The 17333-nt window shown below is 39.1% G+C and overlaps 1 protein-coding gene across 8 annotated transcripts in view; it reads left to right on the forward strand.

Moving 5' to 3' along the window:
* The first annotated feature begins 1455 nt into the window (after positions 1 to 1455).
* mal (molybdenum cofactor sulfurase) overlaps positions 1456 to 17333 on the forward strand; it is an 87453-nt gene continuing 71575 nt past the window's right edge. For 2 of the 8 annotated variants that reach the window (XM_071674982.1, XM_071675001.1), the window contains exons 1-2: positions 1578 to 1832; positions 9246 to 9402. In XM_071674982.1, coding sequence (XP_071531083.1) covers positions 1703 to 1832; positions 9246 to 9402 — 287 coding nt within the window. In that variant the 5' untranslated portion in view covers positions 1578 to 1702. Of the gene's footprint in view, positions 1833 to 9245; positions 9403 to 14966; positions 15074 to 17333 lie in introns of all 8 variants that reach the window. The other 6 variants (XM_071675021.1, XR_011714249.1, XM_071675030.1 and 3 more) reach the window with 6 other exon arrangements.

The following is a 17333-nucleotide window of genomic DNA, read 5'->3' on the forward strand; positions in this document are numbered from 1 at the left end:
ATCTCGGAAAGCAAAAATGGGTATGTTTGAAGGAATAGTGGTTCCAACAATGTTGTATGGTTGCGAGGCGTGGGCTATGGATAGAGTTGTGCGCAGGAGGATGGATGTGCTGAAAATGAGATGTTTGAGGACAATGAGTGGTGTGAGGTGGTTTGATCGAGTAAGTAACGTAAGGGTAAGAGAGATGTGTGGAAATAAAAAGAGCGTGGTTGAGAGAGCAGAAGAGGGTGTTTTGAAATGGTTTGGGCACATGGAGAGAATGAGTGAGGAAAGATTGACCAAGAGGATATATGTGTCGGAGGTGGAGGGAACGAGGAGAAGTGGGAGACCAAATTGGAGGTGGAAAGATGGAGTGAAAAAGAATATATATATATATATATATATATATATATATTTTTTTTTTCTTTTTTTTTTTATACTTTGTCGCTGTCTCCCGCGTTTGCGAGGTAGCGCAAGGAAACAGACGAAAGAAATGGCCCAACCCCCCCATACACATGTATATACATACGTCCACACACGCAAATATACATACCTACACAGCTTTCCATGGTTTACCCCAGACGCTTCACATGCCTTGATTCAATCCACTGACAGCACGTCAACCCCGGTATACCACATCGCTCCAATTCACTCTATTCCTTGCCCTCCTTTCACCTTCCTGCATGTTCAGGCCCCGATCACACAAAATCTTTTTCACTCCATCTTTCCACCTCCAATTTGGTCTTCCTCTTCTCCTCGTTCCCTCCACCTCCGACACATATATCCTCTTGGTCAATCTTTCCTCACTCATTCTCTCCATGTGCCCAAACCACTTCAAAACACCCTCTTCTGCTCTCTCAACCACGCTCTTTTTATTTCCACACATCTCTCTTACCCTTACGTTACTCACTCGATCAAACCACCTCACACCACACATATATATATATATATATATATATATATATATATATATATATATATATATATATATATATATATATATATATATATATATATATATATATATTTATTTATTTATTTATTATTCAATACATGTCTCGCTTTTAACTCAGTGAGTCTGGTGACTTTACATAACTGACACAAGTCGAGTGTGTGTACTCATGTGGCTTTAATGGCAGTGGCACGGGTTGGCCGCTGTGTGACTCTTATGTTGTGGGCTCGTTCAAATAAATGTCTTGTGCAAAGTGTACTTGGTTGAATAAATGCCACAGTCTCCGACCACTTCGAAGATTTGGAAAAAAGCATTAACGAATGAAAATTATAAACTATCTCGAAAAAGTTCTGTATATGTTTTTTAAGATTATGGTGATTAGAAGTTGGTAATATATGGTTGTGCCAGGGACTCAACACTGGCAGAGAAAAATAAAGTTGTCATGTAACACTATAGTCTTACTTCCTTGGCGGACGTACAATACCATACTTACGTTCTTTGATATTGTTGTAATAAGATTCCAAGTATAAAGAAATGAATAACTATGTTTATTCAATCTGTATAAAAAGTTTATTTTTTTTTAGAATAATATGGTGAAATCATATCATGGAAAAGTTTATATAAAAAAAAAATTTCCTAGTTACTGGCATCTCGAAATCATGTGATGTAAACAAGGATCAGTTGAAGTTGAAAGGTGTTGCTGATGTTTTCTTCTACCGTTGGGTCTTCGTTGCAATTGGTGTATTCCTCATTAGATTGATAAGACTCCTCATGGACACGGAACATTGTGTTCCTTGTAGAAAGTCACCGTATATGATGGCTGCTGAGTTAGATAAGCTTAAAGTGGCCCCAGCTTACAGTGTGGAAAGGTTACTACAGGAAGAGTTTCAAAGATGTGAAGGTGATATTATTAGGTGTTTCTTCTTGTCCCATCCATAGTAAAAGTGTAAAGTGGACAGTACTTCAATAAACTGATTAGAAGCTGTTGGAGATTTTTACCTGTAAATTTGTCAGTGTAACGAAACATTCAAATCGCGGTATTACTCGCATTCCAGCGAACAGATTTTTCACACTGCAATGATAGCTAAGATTGATTCCTTTATAAAAGATAGAATGACTTGTAGGGTTACACTAATGTAGTTTCTTCAGCTGGCAGTCATCCCACTCGTACGGATCTACTTCCGTATCTCATGTCCATTTTCCCAAATATCAAAGCAAGTAGAAGACTACTGTATGGCTCCTTTTTATCCTCCCTTTTAAAATTTTAATGTATCTAAGGCTCGTTTTATATATATATATATATATATATATATATATATATATATATATATATATATATATATATATATATATATATCACCCTTTCATTACTTATTCGATCAAACCTCCTCAAACCACATATTGTCCTCAAACATCTCATTTCCAACACATCCACCCTCCTCCGCACAATCCTATCTATAGCCCATGCCTCGCAACCATATAACATTGTTGGAACCACTGTTCCTTCAAACATACCCATTTTTGCTCTCCAAGATAACGTTCTCGACTTCCACAAATTCCTCAACGCTCCAAGAACCGTCGCCCCCTCCCACACTCTGTGACTCACTTCCTCTTCCATGGTTCCATCCGATGGCAAATCCACTCCCAGATATCTAAAACACTTCTTCCTCCAGTTTTCTCCATTCAAACTTACCCCCCAATTGACTTGACCCTTAACCCTACTGAACCTAATAACCTTGCTCTTATTCACATTTACTCTCAGCTTTCTTCTTTCACACACTTTACGGAACTCAATCACCAGCTTCAGCAGTTTCTCACCCAAATCAGCCACCAGCGCTGTATCATCAGCAAACAACAAATGACTCTTTTCCCAAGCCCTCTGATCAACAGCATAATGCATACTTGCCCCTCTCTCTAAAACTCTTGCATTCCCCTCCCTAACAACCCCATCCATAAACGAATTAAACATCCATGGAGACATCACGCACCCCTGCCGCAAACCGACATTTACTGGGAATCAATCACTTTCCTCTCTTCCTACATGTACACATGCCTTACATCCTCAATAAAAGCTTTTCACTGCTTCTAGCAACTTACCTCCCACACCATATACTTTTAATACCTTCCACAGAGCATCTCTATCAACTCTATCGTATGCCTTCTCCAGATCCATAAATGTCACATACAAATCCATTTCTTTTTTCTAAGCATTTCTCACATACATTCTTCAAAGCAAACACCTGATCCACATATCCTCTACCACTTCTGAAACCACACTGCTCTTCCCCAATCTGATGCTTTGTACATACCTTTACCCTCTCAATCAATACCCTCCCATATGATTTCCCAGGAATACTCAACAAACTTATATGTATCTGAATATGAACACTCACCTTTATCCCCTTTGCCTTTGTACAATGGCACTATGCATGCATTCCACCAATCCTCGGGCACTTCACCATGAACCATACATACATTAAATATCCTTACCAACCAGTCAACAACACAGTCACCCCTTTTTTAATAAATTCCACTACAATACCATCCAAACCCGCCGCCTTGCTGGCTTTCATCTTCTGCAAAGCTTTCACTACCTCTTCTCTGTTTACCAAACCATTCTCCCACCATTTGCACACCACCTTGACCAAAACGCCCTATGTCTGCCACTCTATCATCAACCACATTCAACAAACCCTCAAAATACTCACTCCATCTCCTTCTCACTACACCACTACTTGTTATTTTTCCCCATTAGCCCCCTTCACCGATGTTCCCATTTGTTCTCCTGTCTTATGCACTTTATTTACTTCTTTCCAAAAGCTCTTATTCTCCCTAAAATTTAACGATACTCTCTCACCCCAACTCTCATTTGTCTTCTTTTTCAGCTCCTGCACCTTTCTCTTGACCTGCCTCTTTCTTTTATACATCTCCCAGTCATTTGCACCATTTCCCTGCAGAAATCGTCCAGATGTCTCTCTCATCTCTTTCACTAACAGTCTTACTTCTTCATCCCATCACTCACTAACCTTTCTAATCTGCCCACCTACCACCTTTCTCATGCCACAGACATCTTTTGCGCAAGCCATCACTGTTTCCCTAAATAAATCCCATTCCTCCTCCGCTCCCCTTACGTCATTTGCTCTCACCTTTTTCCATTCTACACTCAATCTCTCCTGGTACTTCTTCACACAAGTCTCCTTTCCAAGCTCACTTACTCCCACCACTCTCTTCACCCTAACATGTTGAAAGGTATACGTATGTATATGTGCATGTATGGGCGTTTATGTGTAAGTGGGTGGGTTAGGCCATTCCTCGTCTGTTTCCTAGTACTACCTTGCTGATGCGGGAGACGGTAATTAAGCATGATAAATATATAAAAACTAATTCACCATATGACCAACTTGTATGTCACCATTAACTACCATGTACTGAGCTCTTTGAAGAATGGACATATCAGCTCACCCTAATGTTTCACCAGCAGTACCATAGGACAACTTCCATTTCAGTAGAATATTAAAAGCTTTCTCTTAGACCGTTACAAAATTTCACCTTCCTCACCTGCATCTAGTGGCTTTGACTAATGATGAATGATGGTGTGAACTTTATTTTCAGAGATGTGGTACTTGTAAGACCATACTCATCCAGATGACACAAAATATTAGAACAGACAGTATGGTATGCCATTTATTTTCACAAATTTGGTACTTGTAAGACCATACTCATCCAGATGACTCAAAATATTAGAATAGACAGTACTGTCCAACAACTTTCAGGCAATGATAGTTAAGGAAACTGGCCTACAGTTACTGGCATGGGCTGTCTCCTTTTATTTTCTTCTTTGCTTTTTTAAACAATGGATAATTTTTCCAATTACCAACTGTATAGGGTACCTACTTTGTCATTGATGATTGGAAGTGTGAGCAAAGATGCCATTGAGCTCATTTGCAAATTTAAGAACCCTAGATTGAACCTAATTAGGGCCTGAAACTATAGCCCTATCAATAGCTTCATAACACCTGACTGTGACTTTTATTGATTTATCCCACTTAAGGGACTGACTAATTTTAAAACACTAGTATGTTGACTATTGAGAGAAGTCCTTTTCCTGCTTACTTATACTTCCAAAAAGTCTTCAGGTCATTTTTGCATCATACCATTCACATAGTGTATGAATTACGATTGTTTCTCAAAAATTTCAGACAAGAACAACTTAATCATTGCATTTTTTATCTATGCTGTACTACTTGTAGGTGCTCGTGCAAGGCAATGGTATCGTAGTGTATTAACTTATTAAGGGAGAGAACTTCATTGGTTTGACTTGAGGGTGTGAACTTAACAAAAGGCCTAATTTTCTTTTACTCTTGGGTTGGGAAGTACACCATCTGGTGCTCCATCCCCCTAGACCCATTTGACCAGTCAGGGTTTCTGAAATATTACTGGAATCATGCAATAAGGGGAGTTGACCTGACCTATGGAAGGACTTTATATTGTTCAGCTGATCCCTAAACAAATCGAGCCACTGTCATTCTTGTCAGATGGTATGCATATACCAAATTCTGATTCACTGAGAAATGCCATTAGCCAGTCTTAACTCAGACAGATTCTGAATTATTAACATTAACAAGTTCAACAGCTGGCTTCTACAGTGTCTGTTTATTTTTGTCAGGGACCAACCAACAGTCCTTAGAATATTTTTGTAAGCATTGGGGTCATGGGGGTTTGCAATGGTCTGAATTATTTGATTTTTGTGGCATTGTAAATGTAAGTCCAAGAAGTCTGAAAATGGTCTTATTATTATTATTTGGTCTGAATTTCATCCTTAGGGCCTGAAAATGGTAAATATTATCCTGAACTATATTCTTTTTTGTTTGAGGCATCATTTTGAATAAGTACATGTATTTCTAATTATGCTTGTGGCATGAGAAGCATGGGAGGTGGGTTGATTAGAAAGGGTAGTGAGTGGTGCGATGAAGAAGTAAGATTATTAGTGAAAGAGAAGAGAGAGGCATTTGGACGATTTTTGCAGGGAAAAAATGCAATTGAGTGGGAGATGTATAAAGGAAAGAGAACATGAGGTCAAGAGAAAGGTGCAAGAGGTGAAAAAGAGGGCTAATGAGAGTTGGGGTGAGAGAGTATCATTAAATTTTAGGGAGAATAAAAAGATGTTCTGGAAGGAGGTAAATAAAGTGCGTAAGACAAGGGAGCAAATGGGAACTTCAGTGAAGGGGGCTAATGGGGAGGTGATAACAAGTAGTGATGATGTGAGAAGATGGAGTGAGTATTTTGAAGGTTTGTTGAATATGTTTGATGATAGAGTGGCAGATATAGGGTGTTTTGGTCGAGGTGGTGTGCAAAGTGAGAGGGTTAGGGAAAATGATTTGGTAAAAAGAGAAGAGGTAGTAAAAGCTTTGCGGAAGATGAAAGCCGGCAAGGCAGCAGGTTTGGATGGTATTGCAGTGGAATCTATTAAAAAAGGGGGTGACTGTATTGTTGACTGGTTGGTAAGGTTATTTAATGTATGTATGACTCATGGTGAGGTGCCAGAGGATTGGCGGAATGCGTGCATAGTGCCATTGTACAAAGGCAAAGGGGATAAGAGTGAGTGCTCAAATTACAGAGGTATAAGTTTGTTGAGTATTCCTGGTAAATTATATGGGAGGGTATTGATTGAGAGGGTGAAGGCATGTACAGAGCATCAGATTGGGGAAGAGCAGTGTGGTTTCAGAAGTGGTAGAGGATGTGTGGATCAGGTGTTTGCTTTGAAGAATGTATGTGAGAAATACTTAGAAAAGCAAATGGATTTGTATGTAGCATTTATGGATCTGGAGAAGGCATATGATAGAGTTGATAGAGATGCTCTGTGGAAGGTATTAAGAATATATGGTGTGGGAGGCAAGTTGTTAGAAGCAGTGAAAAGTTTTTATCGAGGATGTAAGGCATGTGTACGTGTAGGAAGAGAGGAAAGTGATTGGTGCTCAGTGAACGTAGGTTTGCGGCAGGGGTGTGTGATGTCTCCATGGTTGTTTAATTTGTTTATGGATGGGGTTGTTAGGGAGGTGAATGCAAGAGTTTTGGAAAGAGGGGCAAGTATGAAGTCTGTTGGGGATGAGAGAACTTGGGAAGTGAGTCTGTTGTTGTTCGCTGATGATACAGCGCTGGTGGCTGATTCATGTGAGAAACTGCAGAAGCTGGTGACTGAGTTTGGTAAAGTGTGTGAAAGAAGAAAGTTAAGAGTAAATGTGAATAAAAGCAAGGTTATTAGGTACAGTAGGGTTGAGGGTCAAGTCAATTGGGAGGTAAGTTTGAATGGAGAAAAACTGGAGGAAGTAAAGTGTTTTAGATATCTTGGAGTGGATCTGGCAGCGGATGGAACCATGGAAGCGGAAGTGAATCATAGTGTGGGGGAGGGGGCGAAAATCCTGGGAGCCTTGAAGAATGTTTGGAAGTCGAGAACATTATCTCGGAAAGCAAAAATGGGTATGTTTGAAGGAATAGTGGTTCCAACGATGTTGTATGGTTGCGAGGCGTGGGCTATGGATAGAGTTGTGCGCAGGAGGATGGGTGTGCTGGAAATGAGATGTTTGAGGACAATGTGTGGTGTGAGGTGGTTTGATCGAGTAGGTAATGTAAGGGTAAGAGAGATGTGTGGAAATAAAAAGAGCGTGGTTGAGAGAGCAGAAGAGGGTGTTTTGAAATGGTTTGGGCACATGGAGAGAATGAGTGAGGAAAGATTGACCAAGAGGATATATGTGTCGGAGGTGGAGGGAACGAGGAGAAGTGGGAGACCAAATTGGAGGTGGAAAGATCGAGTGAAAAAGATTTTGAGTGATCGGGGCCTGAACATGCAGGAGGGTGAAAGGTGGGCAAGGAATAGAGTGAATTGGATCGATGTGGTATACCGGGGTTGACGTGCTGTCAGTGGATTGAATCTGGTCATGTGAAGCATCTGGGGTAAACCATGGAAAGTTGTGTGGGGCCTGGATGTGGAAAGGGAGCTGTGATTTCGGGCATTATTGCATGACAGCTAGAGATTGAGTGTGAACGAATGGGGCCTTTGTTGTCTTTTCCTAGCGCTACCTCACACACATGAGGGGGGAGGGGGATGGTATTCCATGTGTGGCGAGGTGGCGATGGAAATGAATGAAGGCAGACAGTGTGAATTGTGTGCATGGGTATATATGTATGTGTCTGTGTGTGTATATATATGTGTACATTGAGATGTATAGGTATGTATATTTGCGTGTGTGGACGTGTATGTATATACATGTGTATGGGGTTGGGTTGGGCCATTTCTTTCGTCTGTTTCCTTGTGCTACCTCGCAAACGTGGGAGACAGCGACAAAGCAAAATAAAAAATAATAAAATATTTCTAATTAAATATCTTGATTTTGGAATTGTACCTTTCTAGAGCTGTTTGTTTTTATACTCAAAATAGTTCTAAATCTTAACCTTCTATAGGTTTATGAACTTCATACTTGTACATATGTTCATATTGGCTGAGCTACCATATGGCTTATGCTTGCATTGTAAAAATGTAGAACAAAGAGTGATAAAAGTTGGCTGATTGCTATTGTTGAGGAGGTACAGAACCTGATTATTCAGAGAAATGCATGGGAGGTTATAATTTACAAAGATATCACTTTCATGATTGAGGAAAGATTGATAAAGAGGATATATATATGTGTCAGAGGTGGAGGGAAGGAGAAGCGGGAGACCAAATTGGAGGTGGAAGGATGGAGTGAAAAAGATTTTGAGCGATCAGGGCCTGAACATACAGGAGGGTGAAAGGCATGCAAGGAATAAAGTGAATTAGAATGATGTGGTATGCCGGGGTGGACATGCTGTAAATGGATTGAACCAGGGCATGTGAAGTGTCTGGGTTAAACCATGGAAAGGTCTGTTGGGCCTGGATGTGGAAAGGGAGGTGTGGTTTTGGTGCATTACACATAACAGCTAGAGACTGAGTGTGAACGGATGTGACCTTTTTTGTCTGTTCCTAGTGCTGCCTCGTTGGAGAGGGGGATGTTATTTCATGTGTGGTGGGGTGGTGACAGGAATGGATGAAGGCAGCAAGTATGGATATGTATATATGTATATCTCTGTGTATGTATATGTATGTATACATTGAAGTGTATATGTATGTATATGTGCTTGTGTGAGTGTTTATGTACATACATGTGTATGTGGGTTGGTTGGGCCACTCCTTGTCTGTTTCCTTGTGCTGCCTTGCTAACGCAGGAGACAGCGATTAAGTATAATGAAAAAAAAGATAAATTGCTTTCATTGTTTTGTAATATCACAGCTTCCACAACAGGCCACAGTTACCTTGATCATGCTGGTGCAACACTGTATAGTGACAGCCAGATTAAAGAAGTGTCTGCTGAGCTCCAGTCTTCACTTCTTGGTAACCCTCATTCTCGCCACTTACCCAGTGACACTGCTACTCAGATAATTGAGTCTGTGCGTCACAGGTAAGTAAAAAAAAAATTATGTTTTGATAACAGTTTGCTTGTGGGCTATATAAGAGGGATAGAACTTAGTAAAGGGCCCAGAGTGTTTTGCTCACAGGTTGGGAAGTACATCATCTGCTGCACACCATTATCATGAATGATGTTGATAATTTTGCCTTTGAATTTGTTTGGAGGTACTCCAATCCTTCTAGCTCCATTTGACCAGTTAATGTTGAGTCTCAAGTTGATGTCAATGAAAGCCTGCATAAAGGGGAGTTGACCTGATCAGTGGAAGGACTTGATATTGTTCACTTGATCCCTAAACAAACCAAATTACTATTGTTCATGTCACCATCACCTGATCCGTAAACAAACCAAATTACTATTGTTCATGTCAGGTGGTGTGTATGCACTAAATTGTGATTTATTGAGTAATGCTATTAGCCAGTCTTAATCAAGGCTCATTCTAATCTAGTAATGAGTTAAATAGTTGGCTTCTCTGGTGTCCATATATTCTTGTCAGGGACCAACCAATATTACTCAGAATATCTTTTTAGGCAATGTATTCAGTATTAGAAAATTATAATGCCAGTTCTATTGGTAAAGCTTATAATGCAAACATTATCATTAATAAAACATGTTCCAAAGTTGGTCTTATGCATGGTTGATGAAATTCAGTTTCAGTAAATGCAGAGTCATGAAGATGGAATACAGTGAAAGGAGGCCTCATTATGAATATTCATGACCAGAAAATGAAAGCTGCTGAAATCTTTCTTTAAGAGGGAATTGGGAGTAGATATTATCTTTGACCTGTTCCCAGAGAATTTAGGAGAATAGTAAAGGAGGAAAATAATCTGTTGATAAACGTTGCAGTAGCATTCAAGGATATGGATAGGGAAATACTTATCAAACTACTTGCATCTTACTTTAGGTTTGAACTAGAATATGCTTCTTAAGTCATTGCACTTAAACTAAAAAGACTAACAGAGAATGACGAGAAGGGCATTAAAGTGGTACCAGAATTAACAGAACTGAATTGTAGGGAAAGGTTAAGAGGCCTTAATTTATCCTGGCATGGAGTTAAAGATGAATCATATTTGATGTGATTATAACCTTTGAGACTTGAAACCATTTTGATGAAGTCAGCAGCAAACAGTTCTTCAAAAGATGCAAGGAGAGAACACCCATAGGCTATAACTTGAAAATGAGCAAGAAACTTGTTAGAAAAGGCAGAAAGAAGTAGTGTAAAGATATTTAATGAATGAAATAAACTGAATAGTGACATTGTGAATGGAGACAGCAAAGGAGGGCTTAAAACAGTGGCTGATAGTAGTGAGAGTTTCTGAGATGGGGCTCTATGAGTGTAGGTCTCCCTCCATGTACAGCTTATTTAGGTAAATACTGTAGTTAGTTCCTGGCTGCTGCTCTTCTCTCTCATGGAGTGATGTAGTCCTTTGGACTTTGAACCTCACAACCTCAGGATCCTTTTTATGTGGTTCCTGCAGCATTCAGAAAGTGGGCTGTGTGCACTGGCCAGGATAGGTCACAAAGCATGGTGATGCATGTTTGTCTTGAAAGGGTAAGTTCAGGGCAGTTGAAGAGTAGGCATTTGGTGCCTGTCTCTCTCCAATGAATTAAGATCTGAGATTGGAATAGCAGCTATTGCTTTCAAGGAGCAAGGAGTAATTTTAGCCAGGGTGTCCCAGTTTCATCCTAGATGCAAGTAATTAAGTTATCAAACCTATAAGTGAAAATCTGAATTATAGGCAGTCCCCATCTTGGTAGTTGATGTCACTGAGTTGAATAAGGTAAAATTTGATCATTTACAGTAGTCGTGCAATGGAGTTCATTATTTTTTAATGATGGATTAGTAATGAAGAGAGGGCAATGACTGTAGGATATAAAGCCTGAGAAAGAAGAATTAATAGGATGGTAATAGTGATGAAAGATTGCAAACAAGGACCTCAAGAGAAATGAACCAGAATTCAGTGGAGAATTACAAGCTGTTCTAGAAGCAGGTGAATAAGAGTAGACTAAAGGATTGTGTAAGAAGTGAAAGTCTGGGAAAATAGTAGCCACCATTACACAAACTAATTGTTTTGAAATGTTTTATAGTATTTTTACCATACCATAGTCACTGTAAAGAGAGCATATTACCTTAACAATGCAAAACAATCTCATAAGCAACATAACTGGTGATTTAGAGTAATGTGAGGACTGAAAAATTTGACCATGGAACTCATTTCAATATATATATAATAGAAGTGCATTGGAAACTGTGCTTTGCTTGAAGTATTTTTAAAAAATGCTTTTACTACTTGAAGCGAGGACCACCTGTAGGCTAGAGGAGACCCATCTTTAGTTCCTTAAGCATCATAGGCAATGTGAACTTTTCAAGTTTTGTGCAATGGATTTTAAAGTTACTGCATCATAATTCAGGCAGGGTAGTTGTATGCAGTTTTCATTTGCTCCTTTCTCTCAAGCTTCCCAAGCTTCATTACAGGAGCATTATAGATTTGCCGGCAAGCTTGGCCTCAAAAGTTCTCAGTTCTGAGGATGGACAAAGATTATGTAAATATGTATTGGATTTCTCCATACCCAACCTTTTGTCATAGACATTTACTGATTGTGTAGACTTTTTTCTTAATATTATGTCCAGCTAAATTTTCAGTGATTGTAAGGGCTGGTTACTAAATTTCTTCCATCAGCTCTTAGCATTGTTATTCCTGATGGTTTGCTTTAGTTGAGTTTTATAATTCTTTTGGGAACATCTCTAGGGATTTGAATTTCCTTTATTTTGAAGATATCATAGGAGAGATGGCCAGAGAGCATTATTGGATTACATGTTAATTGATAGGCTTGTGAAAGAGAAACTTTTAGATGTTAATGTGCTGAGAGGGGCAGCTGGAGGGATGTCTGATCATTATCTTGTAGAGGCAAAGGTGAAGATTTGTAGAGGTTTTCAGAAAAGAAGATACTGTGTTAGGGTGAAGAGAGTGGTGAGAGTAAGTGAGCATGGAAAGGAGACTTGTGTGAAGAAGTACCAGGAGAGATTGAGTGTAGAATGGAAAAAGGTGAGAACAAAGAATGTAAGGGGAGTGGGGGAGGAATGGGTTGTATTTAGGGAAGCAGTGATGGCTTGCACAAAAGATGTTTGTGGCATGAGAAAGGTGGGAGCTGGGCAGATTAGAAAGGGTAGTGAGTGGTGGGATGAAAAAGTAAGATTGTTAGTGAAAGAGAAGAGATGTGGGGTGTTTTGGTCGAGGTGGTGTGCGAAGTGAGATGGGTTAGGGAGAATAGTTTGGTAAACAGAGAAGAGGTAGTGAAAGCTGTGCGGAAGATGAAAGCCGGCAAGGCAGCGGGTTTGGATGGTATTGAAGTGGAATTTATTAAAAAGTGGGGTGACTGTGTTGTTGATTAGTTGGTAAGGATATTCAATGTATGTATAGTTCATGGTGAATTGCCTGAGGATTGGCAGAATGCATGCATAGTGCCATTGTACAAAGGCAAAGGGGATAAAGGTGAGTGCTCAAATTACAGAGTTATAAGTTTGTTAAGTATTCCTTGGAAATTATATGGAAGGGTATTAATTTAGAGGGTAAAGTCATGTACAGAGTGTCAGATTGGAGAAGGGCAGTGTGGTTTCAGAAGTGGTAGAGGATGTGTGGATCAGGTGTTTGCTTTGAAGAATGTATGTGAGAAATACTTAGACAGATGGATTTGTACGTGGCATTTATGGATCTGAGAAGGCATATGATAGGGTTGATAGACATGCTTTGTGGAAGGTTTTAAGAGTATATGGTGTGGGAGGTAAGTTGCTAGAAGCAGTAAAAGGATTTTCTTAAGGATGTAAGGCATGTGTACAAGTGGGAGGAGAAGAAAGTGATTGATTCCCAGTGAATGTTGGTTTGTGGTAGGTGTGTGTGATGTTTCCATGGTTGTTTAATTTGTGTATAGATGGAGTTGTTAGGGAGTTGAATGCAAGTTTTGAAGAGAGGGGCAACTATGCTTCTCTGTTATGGATGAGAGGGTCTGGGAAGTGAGTCGGTTCTTGTTTGCTTATGATACAGCGCTGTTGGCGGATTTGGGTGAGAAATTGCAGAAGTTGGTGACAAAGTTTGGTAAAGTGTGTGAAAGAAGAAAGCTGAGAGCAAATGTGAATAAGAGCAAGGTTATTAGAATCATTAGGGCTGAGGGACAAGTCAATTGTGAGGTAAGTTTGAATAGAAAAAAACTGGAGGAAGTGAAGTGTTTTAGATATCTGGGAGTGCATTTAGCAGCGGATGGAACCATGGAAGTGGAAGTGAGTCACAGGATGGGGGAGAGGTTGAGGGTTCTGGGAGTGTTGAAGAATGTGTGTAAGGCGAGAATGTTATCTTAGAGAGCAAAAATGGGTATGTTTGAAGGAATAGTGGTTCCAACAATGTTATATGGTTGTGAGGCATGGGCTATAGATAGGGTTGTGTGGAGGAAGATGGATGTGTTTGAAATGATATGTTTGAGGACAACATCTGGTGTGAGGTGATTTGATCAAGTAAGTAATGAAAGGGTAAGAGAGATGTGTGGTAATAAAAAGAGTGTGGTTGAGAGAGCAGAAGAGGGTGTGTTGAAATGATTTGGTCACATGGAGAGAATGAGTGATTAAAGATTGACAAAGAGGATATATATGTATCAGAGGTAGATGGAACGAGGAGAAGCAGGAAACCAAATTAGAGGTGGAAGGATGGAGTGAAAGAGATTTTGAATAATCGGGGCCTGAACATATAGGAGGGTGAAAGGCATGCAAGGAATAGAGTGAATTGGAATTATGTGGTATACTGGGGTGGGCGTGCTGTCAATGGATTGAACCAGGGCATGTGAAGCATCTGAGGTAAACCATGGAAAGCTTTGTGGGGTTTGGTTGTGGAAAGGGAGGTGTGGTTTCAGTGCATTACACATGACAGATAGGGACTGAGTGTGAATGAATGTGGCCTTTGTTGTCTTTTCCTGGCGCTACTTCGCAGGGGGGATGCTGTTTCATGTGTGGCTGGGTGGCAGCTGGAATGGATGTAGGCAGCAAGTTTGAATATATTCTTGTGTATATATGTGTATGTATATGTATGTATACGTTGAAATGTATAGGTATGTATTTGTGTGTGTGTGGATGTTTATGTGTATATATATGTGTATGTGGGTGGGTTGGGCCATTCTTTTGTCTGTTTTTTTGCACTACCTCGCTTACGCAGGAGACGGCGATTAAGCATAATAAATAAATGAATGAATATGATATCATTGGAAACATTGCTTTACAGTAGACCTGTCACTACTTTTGGTGCGAATGTAGTTGGTCTGCTTTGTAGAAAGAAATTTATGGATACACCCATTCTGTTATGTATTTGTAAGCACTCTACTCTGGTAAATCACATTTTTCCTGGAGGATGAACCTTGTTCAGAAGGAGTGCTTACTTCAGAGATGCCATATTTGATATGAATTGACATTATATAGGATGTTATTTTACACATTGCATTTTGAACTACACTTTTAGAGAAAATTTTAAAGACTTTCAAGTCATTACTTCAGTTTTATGTATTTTTTAATATTTCAGAACTAATTGCAAGACTTGCATAATTTTCTTATGCCTCTTTCATCTTGGAAGAAATTACAGTGTGAAAACTAGGAGCCAATGATGACAGGTCCTTACAGTGTCAGGAGGTAGGTAAGGAATTCTAATGTAGCAAAAAGCTCTCAAGTGGTTGGACATTTGGACCACAGCCCTGGCATTGAACCTTGGTTGTTACCATCATTTGAAAAAAAAAATAATCTCCATCTTTGAAGAACTCATCCCCTTTTTTAATTGAAAGAGTTGGAGATGAGATTTTTTTTATTATCAGTATCCAGAATTTTCCAACACAGGCATAATGAAGAATGAATCTAAGAACGCTGATTTTTTTTTGTGGTTATCAATAGATCTCTTTGTCTTTAAATCCATTTTAATTCGCATGCAGTGGTTCAAGGGTATACATTCCATCAATCAATGGAATTCATTTTGCAAAACTAGGGTTCCCATCCCTATCTCTTCAGGCTAGCAAAAGGGCAGGGCACTCCAAATATCCTAGAGTAGGCTTGCTACCCAGTAAATTCAAGGAAGGAAGATATCCACATTTGTTTTATATGTTTTGGCTCAGAACAGGTATTTATATCGCTGTTTCAGAATTGATACATTTGAGACTGCTGTTCATACTCTTGTTCTTCTTACTTGGACTTTTTTCTTCTATTATTGATAGTATGCGAGTTTAACGCAAGGTATCCAAAAAAGCTGGTTCAGCTAAATATTTTGTGCTAAATATGAAAGTCATGAAAAACAAATCAAAAATATACACAGCAAAAAAGCAAGATTTTAGGAAAGATTTTAGGATATGGTTTGTTACATATACTGTTTTTATCACTTACAGCTTTTGAAAGAAATGCTTTTTAACAAAATGATAATGTATGCTTCAATTTGAGATTGTTGATAAAGATGATGTGCTGTCAGATCTTTTAAAGTATTGGAACAAGAGGATTCAAGGTAAGAAGTGTGTGAAATAGATATGAGGAAAGGAAGACTTTATAGAGGAGGAGCTGTGAAAAGCATTCATATATTTGAAGAATGGAAAATACTGGGGTGTGGGCTGAGTAATGAAAGATATTGAAGAGGCTAATTGAAGAAGTTGTTGAGTGGGTTTAGCAAGTGTTTCTTGGAGCTTGGAAAAGTGGCCTTGGGCCTGATTATTTAAGGGAGCAGTTGCTCTGCAGTACAGAACAGTGATAGAGTGAGTTACAAATAATTGTAAGAATTGCAGAGGGATAACTCTTCTGAACATGCTGGGTATGACATGTGGTAGAATTGTTATTGATCATTTTAAAAGAATTAGGGAATCCTTCTTGCAGTTGAAGGATAAGGTGGATTTAGGAAGAGAAGGGGTGTGCAGACCAGATTTTTTCTTTTATGCTGGTAATAGAAAAGTCTGACAAAAATGAAATTGTAGAATTTGTAGGTTTAGAAAATGCATATCATGAAGCATGTAGGAAAGCACTAAGGGAAGTTTAAACCCTGTAATGTGCATGGCTTGAAGACTGATAAGTACTTTTGTCATGGAAGCTGTGCTTGTGTGAGGTTGATATGAGAGGAAAGAGTTTGATACGTGAGTATGTCAGGGCTGCATGATGTTACCACAGCTACTTATATTTGTGTGGGTGGGCCATTATATGAAAGGAGATTAAGATGAGGTGATTGTGGTGTGAACATTGACCATGATAGAACAGAAAAGGTGCTACCATAAGTATTGTATAATGTGAAGATTCATTTGACTTCACCCCCCACCCCCAACCCTCTATTTGAAGATTATGTCCAGATGTTGAGTTATTCAGATTTGGACGTGTTCAGTAACTGCACTACTCTGTATGGGACTTTCACTATTTCTACCAATGTAAAGTTCAGGTTTTACTCTGAGTTTAAAGATATTCATTTGCCTCTTTTTTTTACTATCTTTCTCTTACTTTTCTTTCCTGTAGAGAATCTCAAGACTGTTGTTAATGCTTTGGCATACAATCATTGTTACTGAGAACAGTAACATTACTGGATCAGAGAAATGATTAATAGACTGTGTGTAAGTCAAATATATATCTTTTTACAAATAATTTTCAAAATTTTGTTTCATCCCAATATAAGTTTTCTCATAGATTGCAGTCTGGTGACTGGTGAACCTATGTGTTATAATAATTGACATTCATGTCAAAGGTATACTTACAATGGGAAGAGGTCTCAGGTAAGGTTGTGGTGAATATTACACTTTCACTCAGGGGTTACATCAACCAGTTACTGATTGTTATGTACACAGTTTCTTTTCCTCCGTGGGCAGATGTTGTCTCAAGTGTGTATGGTTTGTACAGTTAGTTGCTGTGTGTAATTATCTCACAACCTAGACATGGCACA

This window comes from Panulirus ornatus, chromosome 2 (genome assembly GCF_036320965.1).
Source record: "Panulirus ornatus isolate Po-2019 chromosome 2, ASM3632096v1, whole genome shotgun sequence".
NCBI classification, from domain to species: domain Eukaryota; kingdom Metazoa; phylum Arthropoda; class Malacostraca; order Decapoda; family Palinuridae; genus Panulirus; species Panulirus ornatus.